Below are 18124 nucleotides of genomic sequence, written 5' to 3' on the forward strand. Positions count from 1 at the left end.
TGCAATCCCATGTGAGCATATTTAGTAACAGTATGTTCCCCGGAAATTAGCATGGAGCAAAGGTAAAGGTGTACGGTATGAATGGCTGGGAGACCCCGAAGGACAGGTTCAGCCACCTAATTGGAAAGGTTTTTTCATCTTCTTCGCACCCGCAGACATCTTCCCTTTGCAAAGTATGAGCCGTGTGTGGAAGTCTAACAGTTGAGTGTAATGTGTGTGTGGGTGCGCATGTGCCCAAGTGCACACATATTTGTGGTGGTCATGTTGGAGTTCCCGCAAACAGCTGCTTGCATGTAGGTCTTCTGATTCAGTAGAAGAAAGCAGCCTGCCTATGAGTTCTGTATGTATGCACATAAGAGCATGATTTGATTTCTGTGGCAAGTTGCAGCTCCATTTGAACATTTAATTTTAAACATGATATTGCTGAGCTGCTTTATGATTATGCCTGGTACCTTTGTCTTTTGCCCTTACTTGTACATTGAAGTGAGTAGTCTAGATAAAATTTGTTTAAATTGTTGTCAAAGCATCAGCTTGTGGATGCAGATACACGAGTGGCTTTAAAATTGGCAATAATGTTTGATGCAGTCTTTCATGAAGTTTCTCTGCTGGAGGTCATGCACAATGTGGAGTGTGTCTGTACTGAGAGTGGAGCATCAATAAAAGAGCTTTGTCATGTGTGGTCTGAAAGTATGTACAAATCTTTCAACGTGGCCATTGGCTTCAGGATAACGGTTCTGAACTGTGTAATGCTGTTGGTTTTACAAAACAGTTTAAATTCCTGAGGAGAAAATTTGTGCCCTTGTCAGTGATAATAGATTTTGGCAATCCTTCAAAAGCCTGAATAGTCTTTGTTGAAGATATCGATGACAAATGGAAATTTTGAGAAAGTATTGATGAGGTGGGCCAGTATCTTTCAAGAAATGGTCCTACGGAATCAGTATACAGATGTTACCATGTTTCTGATGCCTGTGACAACGGAAAATGTTACCAAGGTCAAGCTGCCTGATACTTTTTACATCTTTCCATCCCACGAACCATAGACCTCACAATTAGTGGGATGGCTTGCGTGCCTCAGCAATATGGATAGCTGTAGTGTATGTGCAACTACAGTGGACGGGTATCTTTTGAGAGGCCGGACAAATGTATGGTTTCTGAGGAGGGACAGCAACCTTTTCAGTAGTTGTAGGAGATTGACTGTTATGGTCTTGTAACATCAGCTGAAACAACCTTTCTGTGCTGGTACTATGATGGTAGCTATAACTTTTCCCTAGGGCATGCAGCGATAGATATCGCATAGAGGAAAATTAAAGTGGCCTATGGAGAAAAGAGAAGCAACTGTACGAATATCAAGACCTCACATGGAAGACCAGTCATAAGCAAAGAATGGAAATCTGAAAGGTGGAAGGTTTATAGTGGGTCTATACAAGGGAGATGAACTTCAAGGCAATATTATATAAGTGGGAGAGGATGAGATGGGAGATACGATACTGAGAGAATAATTTGACATACTACTGAATGACATAAGCGGAAATGAAGCCTGGGATTATATGACATTCCATCAGACCTACTGATAACCTTGGGAGATGCAGAAATGACAAAACTCTTCCAACTGATGTGCAAGATGTATGAGACAGGCGGAATACCCTCAGGTTTTAAGAAGAATGTTGTTATTGTTGTGGCCTTCAGTCCAGAGACTGGTTTGATGCAGCTCTCCATGCTACTCTATCCTGTGCAAGCCTCATCATCTCCCAGTGCCTACTGCAACATACATCCTTCTGAATCTGTTTAGTGTATTCATCTCTTGGTCTCCCTCTAAGATTTTTACTCTCCAAGCTGCCCACCAATACTAAATTGGTGATCCCTTGATGCCTCAGAATATGTCCTACCAACTGATCCCTTCTCCTAGTCAAGTTGCGCCACAAATTTCTCTTCTCCCCAATTCTGTTCAATACCTACTCATTAGTTATGTGATCTACCCATCTAATCTTCAGCATTTTTCTGTAGCACCACATTTCAAAATCTTCTATTCTCTTCTTGTCTAAACTATTTATCGTCTACATTTCACTTCCATACATGGCTACACTCCATACAAAGACTTTCAGAAATGGCTTCCTGGCACTTAAATCTATACTCGATGTTAACAAATATCTCTTCTTCAGAAACTCTTTCCTTGCCATTGTGAGTCTACATTTTATATCCTCTATACTTCAACCATCATCAGTTATTTTGCTCCCCAAATAGCAAAACTCATTTACTACTTTAAGCATCTCATTTCCTAATCTGATTCCCGCAGCATCTCCGGATTTAATTAAACTACATTCCATTATCCATGTTTTGCTTTTGTTGATGTTCGTCTTATATCCTCCTTTCAAGACACTGTCCATTCTGTTCAGCTGCTCTTCCAGGTGCTTTGCTGTCTCTGACAGAATTACAATGTTGTTGGCAAACCTCAAAGTTTTTATTTCTTCTCCATGGATTCTAATTCCTACTCTGAATTTTTCTTTTGTTTCCTTTACTGCTTGCTCAATATACAGATTGAATAACATCTGGGATAGGCTACAACCCTGTCTCACTCCCTTCCCAACCACTGCTTCCGTTTCATGCCCCTCGACTCTTATAATTGCAGTCTGGTTTCTGTACAAATTGTAAATAGCCTTTTGCTCCCTGTATTTTACCCCTGCCACCTTCAGAACTTGAAAGAGAGTATTCCAGTCAACATTGTCAAAAGCTTTCTCTTAAGTCTACAAATGCTAGAAACATAGGTTTGCCTTTCCTTTACTAGGTCGGCTTTTACCAGTTTTTCCATTCGTCTGTAAAGAATTTGTGTTAGTATTTTGCAGCCGTGGCTTATTAAACTGATAGTTTGGTAATTTTCACATCTTTCAACACATGCTTTCTTTGGGATTGGAATTATTAGATTGTTCTTGAAGTCCGAGGGTATTTCACATGTTTCATACATCTTGCTCACTAGATCGTAGACTTTTGTTAGGCCTGGCTCTCCCAAGGCTGTCAGTAGTTCTAATGGAATGTTGTCTACTCCCGGGGCCTTGTTTCGACTTACGTATTTCAGTGCTCTGTCAAACTCTTCACGCAGTATTATATCTCCCATTTCATCTTCATCTACATCCACTTCCATTTCGATAATATTGTCCTCAAGAACATCGCCCTTGTATAGACCCTCAATATACTCCTTCAACCTTTCTGCTTTCCCTTCTTTGCTTAGAACTGGGTTTCCATCTGAGCTCTTGATATTCATGCAAGTGTTTCTCTTTTCTTGAAAGGTCTCTTTAATTTTCCTGTAGGCAGTATCTATCTTAATCCTAGTGATATGCACCTCTTCATCCTTACATTTGTCCTCTAGCCATCCCTGCTTAGCCATTTTGCACTTACTGTTGATCTCATTTTGAGACGTTTGTATTCCTTTTTGCCTACTTCATTTGCTGCATTTTTATATTTTCTCCTTTCATCAATTAAATTCAATATATCTTCTGTTACCAAGGATTTCTATTAGCCCTTTTCTTTTTACCTACTTGATCCTCTGCTACCTTCACTATTTCATCTCTCATAGCTACCCATTCATCTTCTACTGTATTTCTTTCCTCCATTCCTGTCAATTGTTCCCTTGTGCTCTGCCTGAAACTCAGTTCTTTCAGTTTATCCAGGTCTCCTCAAATTCCCACCTTTTTGTAGTTTTTTCAGTTTCAATCTACAGTTCATAACCAATAGATTGTGGTCAGAGTCCACATCTGCCCCTGGAAATGTCTTACAATTTAAAACCTGGTTCCTAAATCTCTGTCTTACCATTATATAATCTATCTGAAACCTGTTAGTATCTCCAGGGTTCTTCCATGTATACAACCTTCTTTCATGATTCTTGAACCAACTGTTAGCTATCATTAAGTCATGCTCTGTGCAAAATTCTACCAGGTGGCTTGCTCTTTCATTTCTTCCCCCCAATCCATATTCACCTACTACATTTCTTTCTCTTCCTTTTCCTACTGTCGAATTCCAGTCACCCATGACTATTAAATTTTCGTCTCCCTTCACTACCTGAATAATTTCTTTTATCTCATCATACATTTCATCAATTTCTTCATCATCTGCAGAGCTAGTTGGCATATAAACTTGTACTACTGTAGTAGGCGTGGGCTTCGTGTCTATCTTGGCCACAATAATGCGTTCACTATGCTGTTTGTAGTAGCTTACCCACACTCCTATTTTTTTATTCATTATTAAACCTACTCCTGCATTACCCCTATTTGATTTTGTATTTATAACCCTGTATTCACGTGGCCAAAAGTCTTGTTCCTCCTGGCACTGAACTTCACTAATTCCCACTATATCTAGCTTTAACCTATCCATTTCCCTTTTTAAATTTTCTAACCTACCTGCTCGATTAAGGGATCTGACATTCCACGCTCCGATCCGTAGAACGCCAGTTTTCTTTCTCCTGATAACGACGTCCTCCTGAGTAGTCCCCGCCCGGAGATCTGAATGGTGGACTATTTTACCTCCGGAATATTTTACCCAAGAGGACGCCATCATTATTTAATCGTACAGTAAAGCTGCATGCCCTCGGGAAAAATTACGGCTGTAGTTTCCCCTTGCTTTCATCCGTTCGCAGTACCAGCACAGCAAGTCCATTTTGGTTAGTGTTAAAAGGCCAGATCAGTCAATCATACAGACTGTTGTCCCTGCAACTACTGAAAAGGATGCTGCCCCTCTTCAGGAACAACATGTTTGTCTGACCTCTCAACAGATACCCCTCAGTTGTGGTTGCAGCTACGGTGTATCACTGAGGCACACAAGCCTCCCCACCAATGGCAAGGTCCATGGTTCATGGGGGGAGGAAGAAGAATGTAAAGGAGAGCAGGTTCTGGCAGGTGTAAGAATTACTAAACTCTCAGTTTAATAAGTCATGGTTGCAAAATATTAACATGAATTCTATACAGAACAATGAAAGAACTGGTAGAAACTGACTCAGGTAAGATCAGTTTCGATTTTGGAAAAATGTGGGAACATTTGAGGCAATCTGACCCTACGACTTATTTTAGAAGATAAGTTAAGGAGATACAAACCTACATTTACAGCATTCGTAGACTTAGAGAACACATTTGACAATGTTGACTGGAATACTCCTTTGAAATTCTGAAGGTAGCAGGCATAATAAAATATAGTGGGTGAAGAGACATTGAAAGGGAAGCAGCAGTTGAGAAGGGATTGATATGGGGTTGTAGCCTATCCCCAATGTTACTCAATCTGTACATTGAGCAAGAAGTGAAGGAAACAAAAGAAAAACTGGAGTAGAAGTTCAGGGAGAAGAAATAAAAAGTTTGAGGTTTTTTGATGACATCATAATTCTTCCTGAGACAGCAAAGTACTTGCAAGAGCAGTTGAATGGAATGGACAGTGACTTGAAAGGATGAAGATAAAATGAATGTCAGCAAAAAGCAAAACAATGACAATGGAAGGTAGGTGAATTAAATCAAGTTATACAGCAGGAATGAGATCAGGTAACTAGTCACTAAGAGTAGTAGAAGAGTTTTGCTATTTGGGCAGCAAAATAACCAATGATGATCATAGTCAAGAGATATAAATGTAGACTCTCAGTGGCGAGAAAAGTGTGTCTGAAGAACAGAAATTTGTTGACATCGAATATAGATGTAAGTGTTAGTAAGTCCTTTCTGAGCAATTTTGTCTGGAGTGTAGCCACGTATGGAAGTGAAACATGGGCGATAAACTGTTTGGACAATAAGAGTAAGGAAACTTTTAAAATGTGGTGCTGCAGGAGAATGCTGAAGATTAGTTGGGTAGATCACGTAACTAGTGAGAGGTACCAAATAGAATTGGGAGACAATAAATTTGTGGCACAACTTCACTAAAAGAAGGGATCAGTTGAAAGGACACATTCTGAGATCTCAGAGGATCACAAATGTAGTATTGGAAGGAAGTGTGGGGGATAAAAATCACAGAGATATGTGTGTTGCAGTACTTACTCGAAGATGAGAAAATTGGCGCAGGATAGAGTAGCATGGAGAGCTGCATCAAACCAGTCATTAGACTGAAGACCACAACAATGAGTGACATCTAACCAACATCATTTCAGTGTTGTTAATACTTTTCCAGTAGCATTGCTCTCTGCCAATGCATTTAGTATGAACTATGTCCCAATGGCATTGATGTAGCATCAGTAGTACCTGAGATTGAAGCGTCCCAGGGGTAACCACACATGTCTTGCCTGAGTCTGAATGTAAAATAATGACACCTTTCTTCACTGTAAGTGTTTGCCTCATGTTCCAGTAAGTTTTAATCTCTGGCTGATTAAGTAACTTCTTATCATTAGTACCTTCTGTTTGAGTCTACTGTTTGATCTTACTCAAAACAGGGTCTTTAGGCACAAGTTTGGCAATTAAATTTGAGTTTAAAGGGAGATTTTTCACAGTGTCTGAACTGATATCTTTCGAAAAACAGGCAGCAGCTGAGTGTGCCTCTATCTCACCATATCGATAGATGTGAAAGCAATGAGCTGTTCATGTTGGAACAGTCCAAAGACAGCCACTGAACATTTGTGGTCTGCAAGGTGGCTAAATTTATGTTTGTAAATGTAATCATGAAATTTCTTGACTGCTGATATAGTCATGAGAGCCGCCTCCTCAATCTGACTGTAATATCTTTGTGCCACTGTTAAAGTCTTTGAAGTGAACACAATTGGTTGTTCACAACCATAATGTCGATATGACAGAATGGCTCCTATGCCATAGTCTGAAGCATCAGCAGCAGTTGTGAGCATTTTGCTCGGATCATAAGTTGTAGGACATTTGGCATCAAGCAAACTTGTTTTAATTTATTAAATGTACCATGTCTGTTTGGGGCATTTACATAACAACTTGTGCAGTGGTTCACTGATAGATCATGAGGGAGAAACATCCAATAATCCAATACCAAGTTATTTATACTACTATGGAATGTAATTGCTTGACATCCTTTTGGGCTTGAAGGTTTTTAATGACATCAACATGTTGCAGTGTTAGCTTGATGTTGTTTGCAGACAGTATGTGGCACTTGTATTGAAGTTCACATTGAAGTGAGATTCACTTGACTTTGTTGTGTTTCAAATTTATTGTGGCATCTTGAAAATGCATTCTGTAAGAGCTCCTGTGGAGTTGTGCCCAAGACAGTTACATTATCAAGATACTTCACAGCATTTGGAGCCATCCAGATTAATTGTTCTAAATATCACTGGAACAAACACGGTGTGCTGGCTATTCCAAAGGGTAACCTTTTGCAACGTAGAGATCAAATGGGGCATTTATCAGCATAAGGCTGTGTTATATCTTTGTCCAAAGGGATTTGCAGATATGCTTCTTTAAGGCCCAGCTTGGGAAAGTTCACACCACCTGTTAATTTTGACATCCGTTCTTCTGGCTTGGAATCAATAATGCTCTGGAAAAAATATCATCATATTTTTCCAACAGCTGATCTAACTTTCCATTTGGAATGTCTGTCTGAATTTGATTCACTTCCTCGTGAATGGTTAAGCCCAAAGCATTGAAGAGACCTAATCCAGAGAGAGGGAGGAATAGCAGGGAAGGTATGGGGGATGTTAAAGTGCTGCTTGTTGGAGCATACAGGGACAAGAATGGAAGAGGTTAGGGCAGTTAGGTGCAATCAGAATGTGGACAGACAGCTTGTTGATTGTCATGCGCATGTAGAATGCAGCACAGTTGTTGCTGCTTAGCTTGTAGGTCACATTAGTGGTTTCACAGGTAGCCCTGTCTTTGAAGGGATAGGTGATGCTTGTGTCCTGACTCGTGTAGGAGGAGAAGATGGACACCAAATCCCTCAACATGCAAACTAACCTTACATCTGCAGATAGACCTGCAATCCACCACCTAGAAACTGATCCCAAACTTATAATCCTACCTGCTGCCAAAGGCTCCTCCACTGTTGGTTTGCCGGCTGTCAGATTCATCCACCCACAGCTGTTGTCACACTGACCACATTCCAGAAATCCAGCAGGATCTCCAGTCTCGCTTCAAAGTCTTAGGCCCAACCCAGAACCTCTCCGCAGAGTCCACCTCTCTGCTCAGCGCTACCACTCGCTGCACATCTACCTTCTACATGCTTTCTAAAGTCCATAAACCCAACCACTCAGGACACCCCATTGCGGCCAGTTACCGGGCCCCCACAGAGAGAATTTCTGCTCTCATAGACCAAAACCTTAACCTATTACCTGTAACCTACCCTCCTATATAAAGGATACCAACCATTTCCTCCACCAGCTCTCCACAGTTCTTTAACCACATGGTACTCTGCTCATCACTATTGATGCTACCTCCCTTTACAAGAACATCCCTAATTCCCATGGCCTTGGTGCTGTTGAGTGCTATTTTCCCAACACCCAATGGATTCCAAACTTATGACCTTCTTCCTAGTCTCCATGACCAAATATATCCTCACCCACAATTACTTCTCCTGTGAAGGCATCAGCTGCAAACAAATCTGGGGTATGGCTGTGGGCATCCGCATGGCACCATCCTATGCCAACCTATTCGTGGACCAGGTAGAGGAATCTTTTCTAAGCATCCAGAATCACAAACTCATCACTTGTATCAGATTCATTGATGACACCATCGTGATTTGGATTGAGGGTGAGAGCACGCTATCCACATTGCTCCAGAACATAAACACTTTTCTCCCAGTCACTTCACATGGTCCTCCTTAACCCAACACTCCACCTTCTTCAATGTTGACCTCCACGTCACTGATAGCTACATCAGTACCTCCATCCACATCAGACCAACCAACCACCCGCAATACCTCCACTTCGACAGCTGCCACTCATTCCATACCAAGAAGTCCCTTCCACACAGTCTAGCGTCCTGTGGCTGTCACATCTGTAGTGATGAGCAGTCTCTATCGAAATATACCACGTGTCTTATTGAGGCCTTCACAGACTGTAAGTACCTTCCCATCCTTGTACAAAAACAGATGTCTCATGCATCTCTCTACAGTCATCCACCACCTCCAAAAATCCCATTGTCTGGCCACAGAGGAACATTACCCTCATGACTCAGTATCACCTAAGACTGAAGCAACTGACTCCGTCAGAGTTTCGACTACCTCTCGTTGTGCCCTGAAATGAGGAATGTCCTACCCACTATCCGTCCCACTCCTCCAACAGTGGTATTCTGCCACCCACTGAATCTCTACAATATCATTGTCCATTCGACACAGCCCCTGCTTCCAACCCCTTGCCTCATGGCTCATATCACTGTAATAGACCTAGATGCAAGATCTGTCCCATACATCCTCCCATTGCCACCACCTACTCCAGTGGGGTCACAAGCATCACCTATCCCATCAAAGGCAGAGCTGCCTGTGAAACCAGTAATGCGATCTACAAGCTAGGCAGCAACTACTGTGCTGCATTCTACGTGGGCATGACAACCAACAAGCTTCCTGTCCCCATGAATGGCCACCGACAAACTTTGACCAACAGCTGAGCCATCCACTTATTGAGCACGTTGCCCAGCATGATGTTTTTCATTTCAGTGACTGCTTCACTGCCTGTGCCATCTGGATCCTTCCCACCAACACCAACTTTTCTGAATTGCGTAGGTGGGAACTCTCCCTACAATATATCCTACATTCCCATAACAGTCTTGACCTCGGCCTTCATTAGCCATTGTCCGTTACCGACCTGCTCCCTTCCCTGTTGCCATTTCAGTGCTACACAGGCCTCATTTCCACCAATGCACCCACAGTCCTTTTACTTCTCTCATTTTCCACTGTTAGATCTCTCATATTCAGTGTCAGATCTTACTCAGATAAAAAATTTCCTGTACTCTACATGAAAAGAGAGTAAGAAATTATTGTATTCAAAATGGGTGTAAAAAGATCCCTGACATCTCATAGTGCTGCTGCCATCTTTACATCGTGAAGCGGCAGTAGCCGCAGGTGAAAACAGCAGCAGTCTACAGAGTTGTGACAACACTGAGGCATTGCCATATGGATGTTTACAAAATTGAGTTAAGTTATTGTCTGAGATACGCCTGTGAAGCTGCTGCCCCCATGCCCTACTACTGTCAGGGATCAACTTAGCCCATTTATAGTAAACATTACTTAATTAAAAAAGAGGACACAAGTTAAAAAAAAATGATTGTTCCCAATTCAGATCATCAGAGAAGCTGGCACAACGACGTGCGACAGAGCGACGTGAGCAGTACAGACAAGTGCGAGCACATGTACGTAAAGATGATGGTCGTCTGCAGGCGTATGGATGGAGTTTGCCGGCGAAACCTGGTAGTGGAGGTCCACCACCACATACACCGCGGTTGTCTAGCACTAGTGGAGGCCATGTGCCTGTGCCTGTCCCTGTTTATTGTCGACCTCTTCATGAGAGAGAAACTGGGATGAAGGTAAATATGCAGGTACACATCTTGCCATTTTCACTTCTGCACCTTTATTTTAAGTTATGAACTGTACTTTACAGCATCATAATTGCATTAGTATTTGTATGTATTTTGCTAGGTAATACTGGTGGTTTGTGTTTATGAATCTGCCAAGTAGCTGAAGTTAGCTGGCACTTAGAATATGAGTATTATTTCTGTTGTTAGTTGAAGTATTATTCATGTTGAGCAAAATTATTCAGAGTACTTGGGCAGATTTGTTCAAAGAGGGTGACAGGAAAGTGTTGCAGAATCATTTAATTACTGATCTTGGGTCATGATAGATTCATGCATGTTTTACTTTAGGTGGCAACACAAACTCTGGTAGCTCCTTGCAGGTCATAACACTGAGAAGTAGTCAGAGGACCACCATCTTAAAGACTTATGATGATTATGATGATGATTTTATCCTATTTGTGTTTGTCTGTGCTTGAAGAAAACTTGATTCTCTACTGGGAAATGATTAAGATTATTACCATAATTTTTAGGTGGAATCATAAATTCCAAAGATCTAATTTTGTACTGATGCCCTAGGTCAGAAAGCCCAATCTTCCATGCTACAAAGAATGTTACTACTGATTGAACACAAACATATGAATATGTTCCAGATGGGGAGTAATGAAAATATAGTTGCATTTTCAGGTTATTCCATTTTGTGCAAGTACAGGGAAACACCTGTTTTACTCTTTGGAACTTTAAAAATTGTGTAAATTACAGGAAAATGTAAATGGCAGCAAATTAATTTTTAAGCACATATTCTGTAAAACATAAATAAGCAATTGTATTAATTTCATTGGCCACCAATTTGAGACCTGTGGTCTTACAACAGTTTTCGATTTTCTTACTTTGGTAGTTCCTAACTTTTTGCCAAAATTCCAGCATTAAAGTTTGTTTCAATTGCTTCTAGTGAATTTCTTTGTCTGGGCTTCTAGTTTATAAACAGTCAAAAATTTACTGGAAACCTGAAAGTAATTACAATGTGTTAATACATATCTATGACACCAAACTCTAGGCAAGAAGTATCTCTAACTTCAAGTCATAAAATTTTATACATCTTACATTAAAAATTTAACAATGGAAAATCCAGGATGGAATGTAACAATATTATGATGAAGGCCTCAATAGCCAAAAGTTATAATTGGGCGAGTCTTTTTGTTGTGCCTATCTTCGACCCAGCATCACCACTGTAAGGTTAGTGGGAACTTTCGTTCTCATAATATTGTTACATTAAAAATTATTATTTTAAGGAAATGGGTAAAATATGATAGCTGGTAGTGATGACGTATTACACAAGATGGCAGACCAATGAGAGAATTAAGTTTGATACTGATAATCATGACATTACCTGTATGTAGATACGTGATTGCATGATGAAATATGCTTCCATATGACATGATACAGAGCAGACTTTGCAGTTAAATTTTAACTGTGCTTTCAGGTCTCAACCTAATCATGCCTCAAAAATTGGGACATATTCCAAAAGAAATGCCAAAAGCATGTGACAATCATGATTTTATTTAAATATCGATGCCACTATTTTCACTTACAGCTATTTGAGCTGTGCTACTATGTCCCTCTTAACTACCACCCCAGATATAGCTGTATATTCTGCAAAAATATGTACACTGTGCAATACTTGATGATGTCTCCCAGCAAATCAAACTTATTAGAATTTTTTTAGATTAATGTACCAACAATTTCCATTTAGTGCAGGCACCTTGCCTGCAGTGGCTTGAAAGTAGTTTGCATTTTATCCAGATGAGGCACTTTCATAGTTCTGTTAATTGTTGCCAACTTCCCATCTATTTGGACTAATACAGAAGTATTGCCCAGCCCAACACTTTGTTCAGTAACATAACTATGACAAACATTACGCCCAGTGTAGTTTCGTTAAGTTGGCAGTGTTATAAGATAAAGTACTGCAGCATGAGTTGTTCCCACTTTTAACGAGTTCGGTTACTTCAAAACTAGGAAGACAGGGCTGGAGGAAGTTAACTGAATTTAACACTACCTGCTAGACAATGCTTTGCCAGTGTCATTTTATGTCAGTTACACTTATTTTTCTCCATGAACATTACTTCATTAAGTTCAAAAGGCAGACATTTATAGTTTTAATAATGCAGATGTGGATGTGAATTAACATTGGAAACATAGAAAATTTGAAGGGACCAATAAAGAATTTCAGTACCTTATGAAAACCGTATTACGTTGCTTAGGAAAAACATTTATTTATTGACGACCAGTCTTGGACTATTTTTCCACTATCACATTGGCCATAAATGTAAGTCTTGCATAAACACTCTCAACCATCTGACAGCAATGTGCATACATTATCTGTTACTACAGTTATTGATTTCATGGCCAATTTTCCACTTGTATGACTTGTGCAGTGAAAGGCTGAGGTTTGTGGCTGATTTTATAATGAACAAACAGTTAAAAACTGGTCACCTGTAAATAAAAATGTTCTTCCTGTGCAACTTAGGAAAGTTTTTGTAACAGTCGTTGGAATTGGAAAGTTGCAGATCCAGTCCAACCTCAGCATACTGAAGATACAGAACCAATAAAAATATTGCAAACAGTGAGAAAACACTAATTCCAAGTCATAAAATTGAACTCGCTCTGGAGGTATCCTCACCCTAATCAACAAGCAGACAGCATGCACAGCAGGTTCAAGGCACCATGATATCCTGCTGTATCATAAACAATAAGAGTTGCAAGATTGATTTATTATTATTAGGAAATAACTCCATGAAAAGTACTATTCCTTTCTGCTTGCAGGAAACTAATAATGCTTCGAAATTTGTACTTTGTGGGAGAATCCCTCAAGGCGGCCATGTTTATATGACTGCAGCTCAGACTGACATTTTGAACTCAGCAGTGATAGAGCATGCAATGCAAGAGATGCAAATTTACCACTTGCATTCTTCAATACTCTTAAAGATTGACAGAAACACTACTTTTGTGCCAAGGAACTAACACCTCTGGGAAGAAAGATACAGCGAAGCAGTTTTTCGTCTTTCCTATTCCTGTCTGCTGCTCAGTGCCTCTTCTGTTTTCACCATTTTTTACTCGTTTGTTTAAACAAATCTGTTGGTCTTGGCTTTGATAAGTGTCCTTGAATATAAATATGAAGTATTAGATTAATGTTCTGTTCAAGGTTTATGTATTGTTTCTTCTCCAAGACCAAGTGTGATGATAGGAATAATAAAATTATTAAGTAAAACTATAATTTGCAGTATTAAAAAAAACTTAGGTGACATAACTGAGTCAGCACATTAAAAACACGTTAAATAATATTGTAGTATGTCTTGTGGTAACAAAAATAGTCTCCACCAAGATTTTCAGGTGCTCAAAATCCAAAATTAGTCCAGAAAACATAAAATTGAATAGCCTTCTTATTGTCTGTAACCAAGTATCTAAGGTTCATAATTCATCCAGGTTACTGCAGATTAGCAAGAGGAGTGTTCATGTGTAACTCATCACACTCAGAGAATTCCTTAGTGTTAATGTAGCACCATTTCTTCAAATTCTCTTTATACTGGAATATGCCTGTCCGGATGTTATTAAGGACTTTCCATGTTGAATTAAGGAACTCTAAACCATTAGAAAATTCCTTCTTCAGATTTTTCCTTGGACCTATTGCAGATTAATTCTGCCACAGTTCTACTCTGCCTTTATTAGGTGGCGATGTGGTTGCTTTGGTTGATTGTAACTCTCATGATTTCAGCCTCAGTGGCTGAGGAATATGTCCAAACATAAGGTGTCTGGGAGCCTGTCAGTTGCTTCTATTTTTCAGCCTGTGCAGCAGTTCTTCTCTTTGCTCATGGCGGAACTATGCCCATAAGTTGAAAGATCTGACTTGCAGAAATACCAAAACAAAATAGTTCCACAAGCTGCAATCAAATAAATCAGAATGCAGCAGCGAACTGATTTTTTCATTTACCATTCTGCCCATCTTCAACAGACACAATATCCATAGGATATAGTTTGCTATTGTACAGTTGTCAATAGGCAACTGATAACAACCACTAACATTACAGCTGTAATAATCACAAGTAAAATTTACTTTTCCACATGTTCAAAGCAACAAATTATATTTTCACACAAAATATGCTGTTGTGGTGGAAAACAAATTTCTGAGGTTGGTTTGCATGTTTCATCAAACAGGAAACCTGAAAATGAGAAATGATGATGAATCCACTGTGATAAGTTGGTGAGAGAATATCCCTGACAGTTGCCATGATCTTGGCGTAGCTGCTCCACACATCTACCTCAGTTGATTAGGTAATGGCAATGGCTCGGTATCATCACAGCTCTATAGATGAATATAATTTTTGTCTGTGGCTGTCTGCACTTCACATTTTAAAACAGACAACAGTGTTACTACCTGTTGGGGATCGTCCCTTGCCAGCTGTACTAAAGTCTCACTGAGATCATAGTGTCAGTGTATCCTGTCTAACTTCAGGATTAATTTACTTTAATTTTTGTTGTAAAATATGAATTTTTACGTAATAGATCTGGTGTGCAGCTGGAGTAAATCTCACTGGTGGCCGTACACGTGACGGTGGGAATATTGTTGGAGCAAGTGTGTTTTATACACGCCCAGAAGGTGAGGAGAAAGGTGAAGAAGAACAATCTGAAAAGAACTGCTCTGAGATTGAAAAACTTGATCAAGAATTAAAGGTAAGACAACCAAACAAAATTTGGAGACCATGGGTAAGGTTGTCAAAACAAAATGTAGAGATTTTGGGAATGTGTTAAGAGCAGGATGCTTTATTTATGTATTACTGTGAAACATTGTTTAGCGATATCAGTATATTGATTATATTTGTAATCAAATAACATTTTCACAGTAGCTATCACTGTTACTAAGAAGCCTTGATTATATTTCCATCACTTTAACAGGAAGGCGAAAAACTGGGGAAGGAATGTGAAGAATTGGAACAGCAGCTTTCATCACTAGTTTGGATATGCACCAGCACACATTCTTGTAGTAAAGTGACTGTTATTGATGCCAATAATCCAGCTGATGTCTTAGAAACCTTCAGTGTCTGTAGTTCACACTTGCTCTGTATTGCAAGTGTTCCAGGTACATTAAATTTTTATGCCTGAGAAGTAATTGAAAAATTACACGTTTTGTGATTAAAAACAGAAATGTAAATACTTTTTAAATGTTTTTTTATAGGAGCCAGAGAGACTGATTATGTTAATGGAGATGAGATAAACAATAAGGAAGCTTCTGAATTACAAGAAGAAAACAACAGAGAAACTGAAGAAAAGTCTGAAGAAAATCATGAAAATGAGGAATGTGAAACAGAAAATGAACCTAATATTGGAAAGATAACATTAGTGAGCTGTGCTACTGGAAGTGAAGCCCCAGAACAGGTTGCTAATTCATCATCAAATAAAGGTACATACATTACAAGCTACTAAAAGTTTATTACAGGCTTAAACTCTTAATTTTGAGTTACAAGTTTGCCAATCTGAGAGAGACAGATGTGTACATGATTAAATTGATTATATGTGAAGCAATAAATGATAAAACTTCAAACTGTTGCTGAGTTTCAACAATACTAGGAATTTTCTAATATTGTTGGTATTCCAACCTGGAGTTTCCATTGTTTGATGTTGCTGAGTTTTGACAGATAAGGGGAAAAAGACTTATAAAAATCTTTGCGAAGTTGAAATTCACTCTCATATTGTTTCATAATTTTCATTATGAAGGAGGGACTGCAAGGGATGTGGCATGAATAAAGTTACACATTAAAGGGCAGAAACAACCCCATTGTAAACCAATACTGGAAAGCACACAAATAACAATTTGACTGCTACTTTGAAACATAGCTACCACTGTTCATCTTACACTACTTGGCTGTTGTTTTTATCTGCTACTCAATACTGAGAATTTATATAATTAATGATTCAGAGAATTTACATACCTGAGTCAATATATTGTGATAAATTATAAGAAGACTGGTCAATAAGGTACTCTTCTAGTTTGTTTTTGAAAATTTGAGGATTTGTGATTTTCTGGTAGACATCTGTTGCCTATTGAAGACTTCTGCATTAGACTACAAAAGCCCCATTTTCCATCCTGAAACTAGACAACAAGGATTCATAGTCTGTGCTAATCTTCTACTTCTGATATTTTGGTTGTTAATTTCATAGTTCAATGTAAATTAACTTTTATTAGTAATTACAAATACAGTACTGTTACAGAAAAATTACTTTGGAAGCTGTCTAAGAAACCCAAGATAAGAATCTCAAGGTCCTTGAAGAGGCTTCTGCAAGTGCTTGGTTACAACTTTACTAATATTGTTACTGCACTTCTATGTGAAACGAATATTGTTTTGATGTTACTTGCTTTGCCCCAGAATATTGTGGCTTAGGAGGGTATTTTGAGAAAGTATGCTAGCAACCCTCTAAATGATCATCATTGATGGGAAGTTAAACCTTGTGGTAGAATTCTGCCTATAAGTCAACACAGTGGGAAAGATTTTTAAATGCAGGGCAGGCAGAACTCTGTTTTTTATTAACTTCAGTTTCTTATTCCTCTGGATGACAAATAATTCCACGCACAGGGTTTAATATAGTGTGTGTGCACATTGATATCTGTTTGGGGAATCTGTGAGTCATTTCCATTTGTTTGGAATTGCATAATATGAACTATTACATTTGATGGTAATATCTGTGGGTAGCTTTGAGACATGAAATAGTGAAGGCAGCAGAGGATCAAATAGGTAAAAAGACTAGACCTCATAGAAATTCGTGGATATCACAAGACATATTGAAAGAGAAAACATAAAAATGCAGCAAATGACACAGGCAAGAGGAAATAGAAACATCTAAAATATGAGATTAATAATAAGTGCGAAATGGCTAAGCAGGAATGTCTGGATGACAAATGTAGCTATTTAGAAGCATATATCGCTGGGGGAAAGATATTTACTGCCTACAGGAAAATTAAAGAGGCTTTTGGAGAAAAGATAAGAGACTGTAAGAATATAAAGAGCTGAGTTAGAAAACTAGTACAAAGTAAGGAAGGAAAAGGTGGAAATAGTATATAGAAGGTCTGCACTAGGGAGATGAGCTTGAAGACAATGTTATAGAAAAGGAAGAGGACATAGATGAAGATGAGATGGATATGATACTGCAAGAAGAATTTCTCAGAACACTGAAAAACCTAGGTCAAAACAATGCCCCCAGAGCAGGCAACTCAGAACTGCTGATATCCCACCAGCCATTACTAAACTATTCCACTTGGTGTGCAAGATGTATAAGACTTACAAAAAACCCTCAGACTTCAAGAAGAATGTAATAATTCCAATTCCATAGAAAGCAAGTGCCAACAGGTGTGAATATTACCAAACTATCAGTTTAAAAGTCTTGGCTGCAAATAACGAACACGAATTCTTTACAGAAGAATTGAAAAACCGGCAGAAGCCGATCTTGGGCAGATCAGTTTGGATTCTGGAGAAATGTAGGAGAACGTGAGGCAATACTGACCTGAAAACTTATCATAGAAGATAGGTTAAAGAAAGGCAAAATTGAGTTTGAGGCATTTGTAGACTTGGAGAGCACTTTTGAGAATGCTGACTCGAAAAGTCTCTTTGAAATTCTGAAGATATAATGGATAAAATACAAAGAGCAAAAGGCTATTTATAACTTGTACG

General features: G+C 39.0%; 1 protein-coding gene across 13 annotated transcripts in view; it reads left to right on the top strand.

Moving 5' to 3' along the window:
• LOC126481976 (C-Jun-amino-terminal kinase-interacting protein 4) overlaps positions 1-18124 on the top strand; it is a 271973-nt gene that overhangs the window by 92884 nt on the left and 160965 nt on the right. For 9 of the 13 annotated variants that reach the window (XM_050106008.1, XM_050106016.1, XM_050105951.1 and 6 more), the window contains 4 exons: positions 10178-10433; positions 14967-15134; positions 15357-15540; positions 15637-15861. In XM_050106008.1, coding sequence (XP_049961965.1) covers positions 10178-10433; positions 14967-15134; positions 15357-15540; positions 15637-15861 — 833 coding nt within the window. The remainder of the gene's footprint in view (positions 1-10177; positions 10434-14966; positions 15135-15356; positions 15541-15636; positions 15862-18124) is intronic. The other 4 variants (XM_050105977.1, XM_050105958.1, XM_050106031.1 and 1 more) reach the window with 1 other exon arrangement.

The sequence above is a fragment of the Schistocerca serialis genome, chromosome 1 (assembly GCF_023864345.2).
Source record: "Schistocerca serialis cubense isolate TAMUIC-IGC-003099 chromosome 1, iqSchSeri2.2, whole genome shotgun sequence".
NCBI lineage: Eukaryota > Metazoa > Arthropoda > Insecta > Orthoptera > Acrididae > Schistocerca > Schistocerca serialis.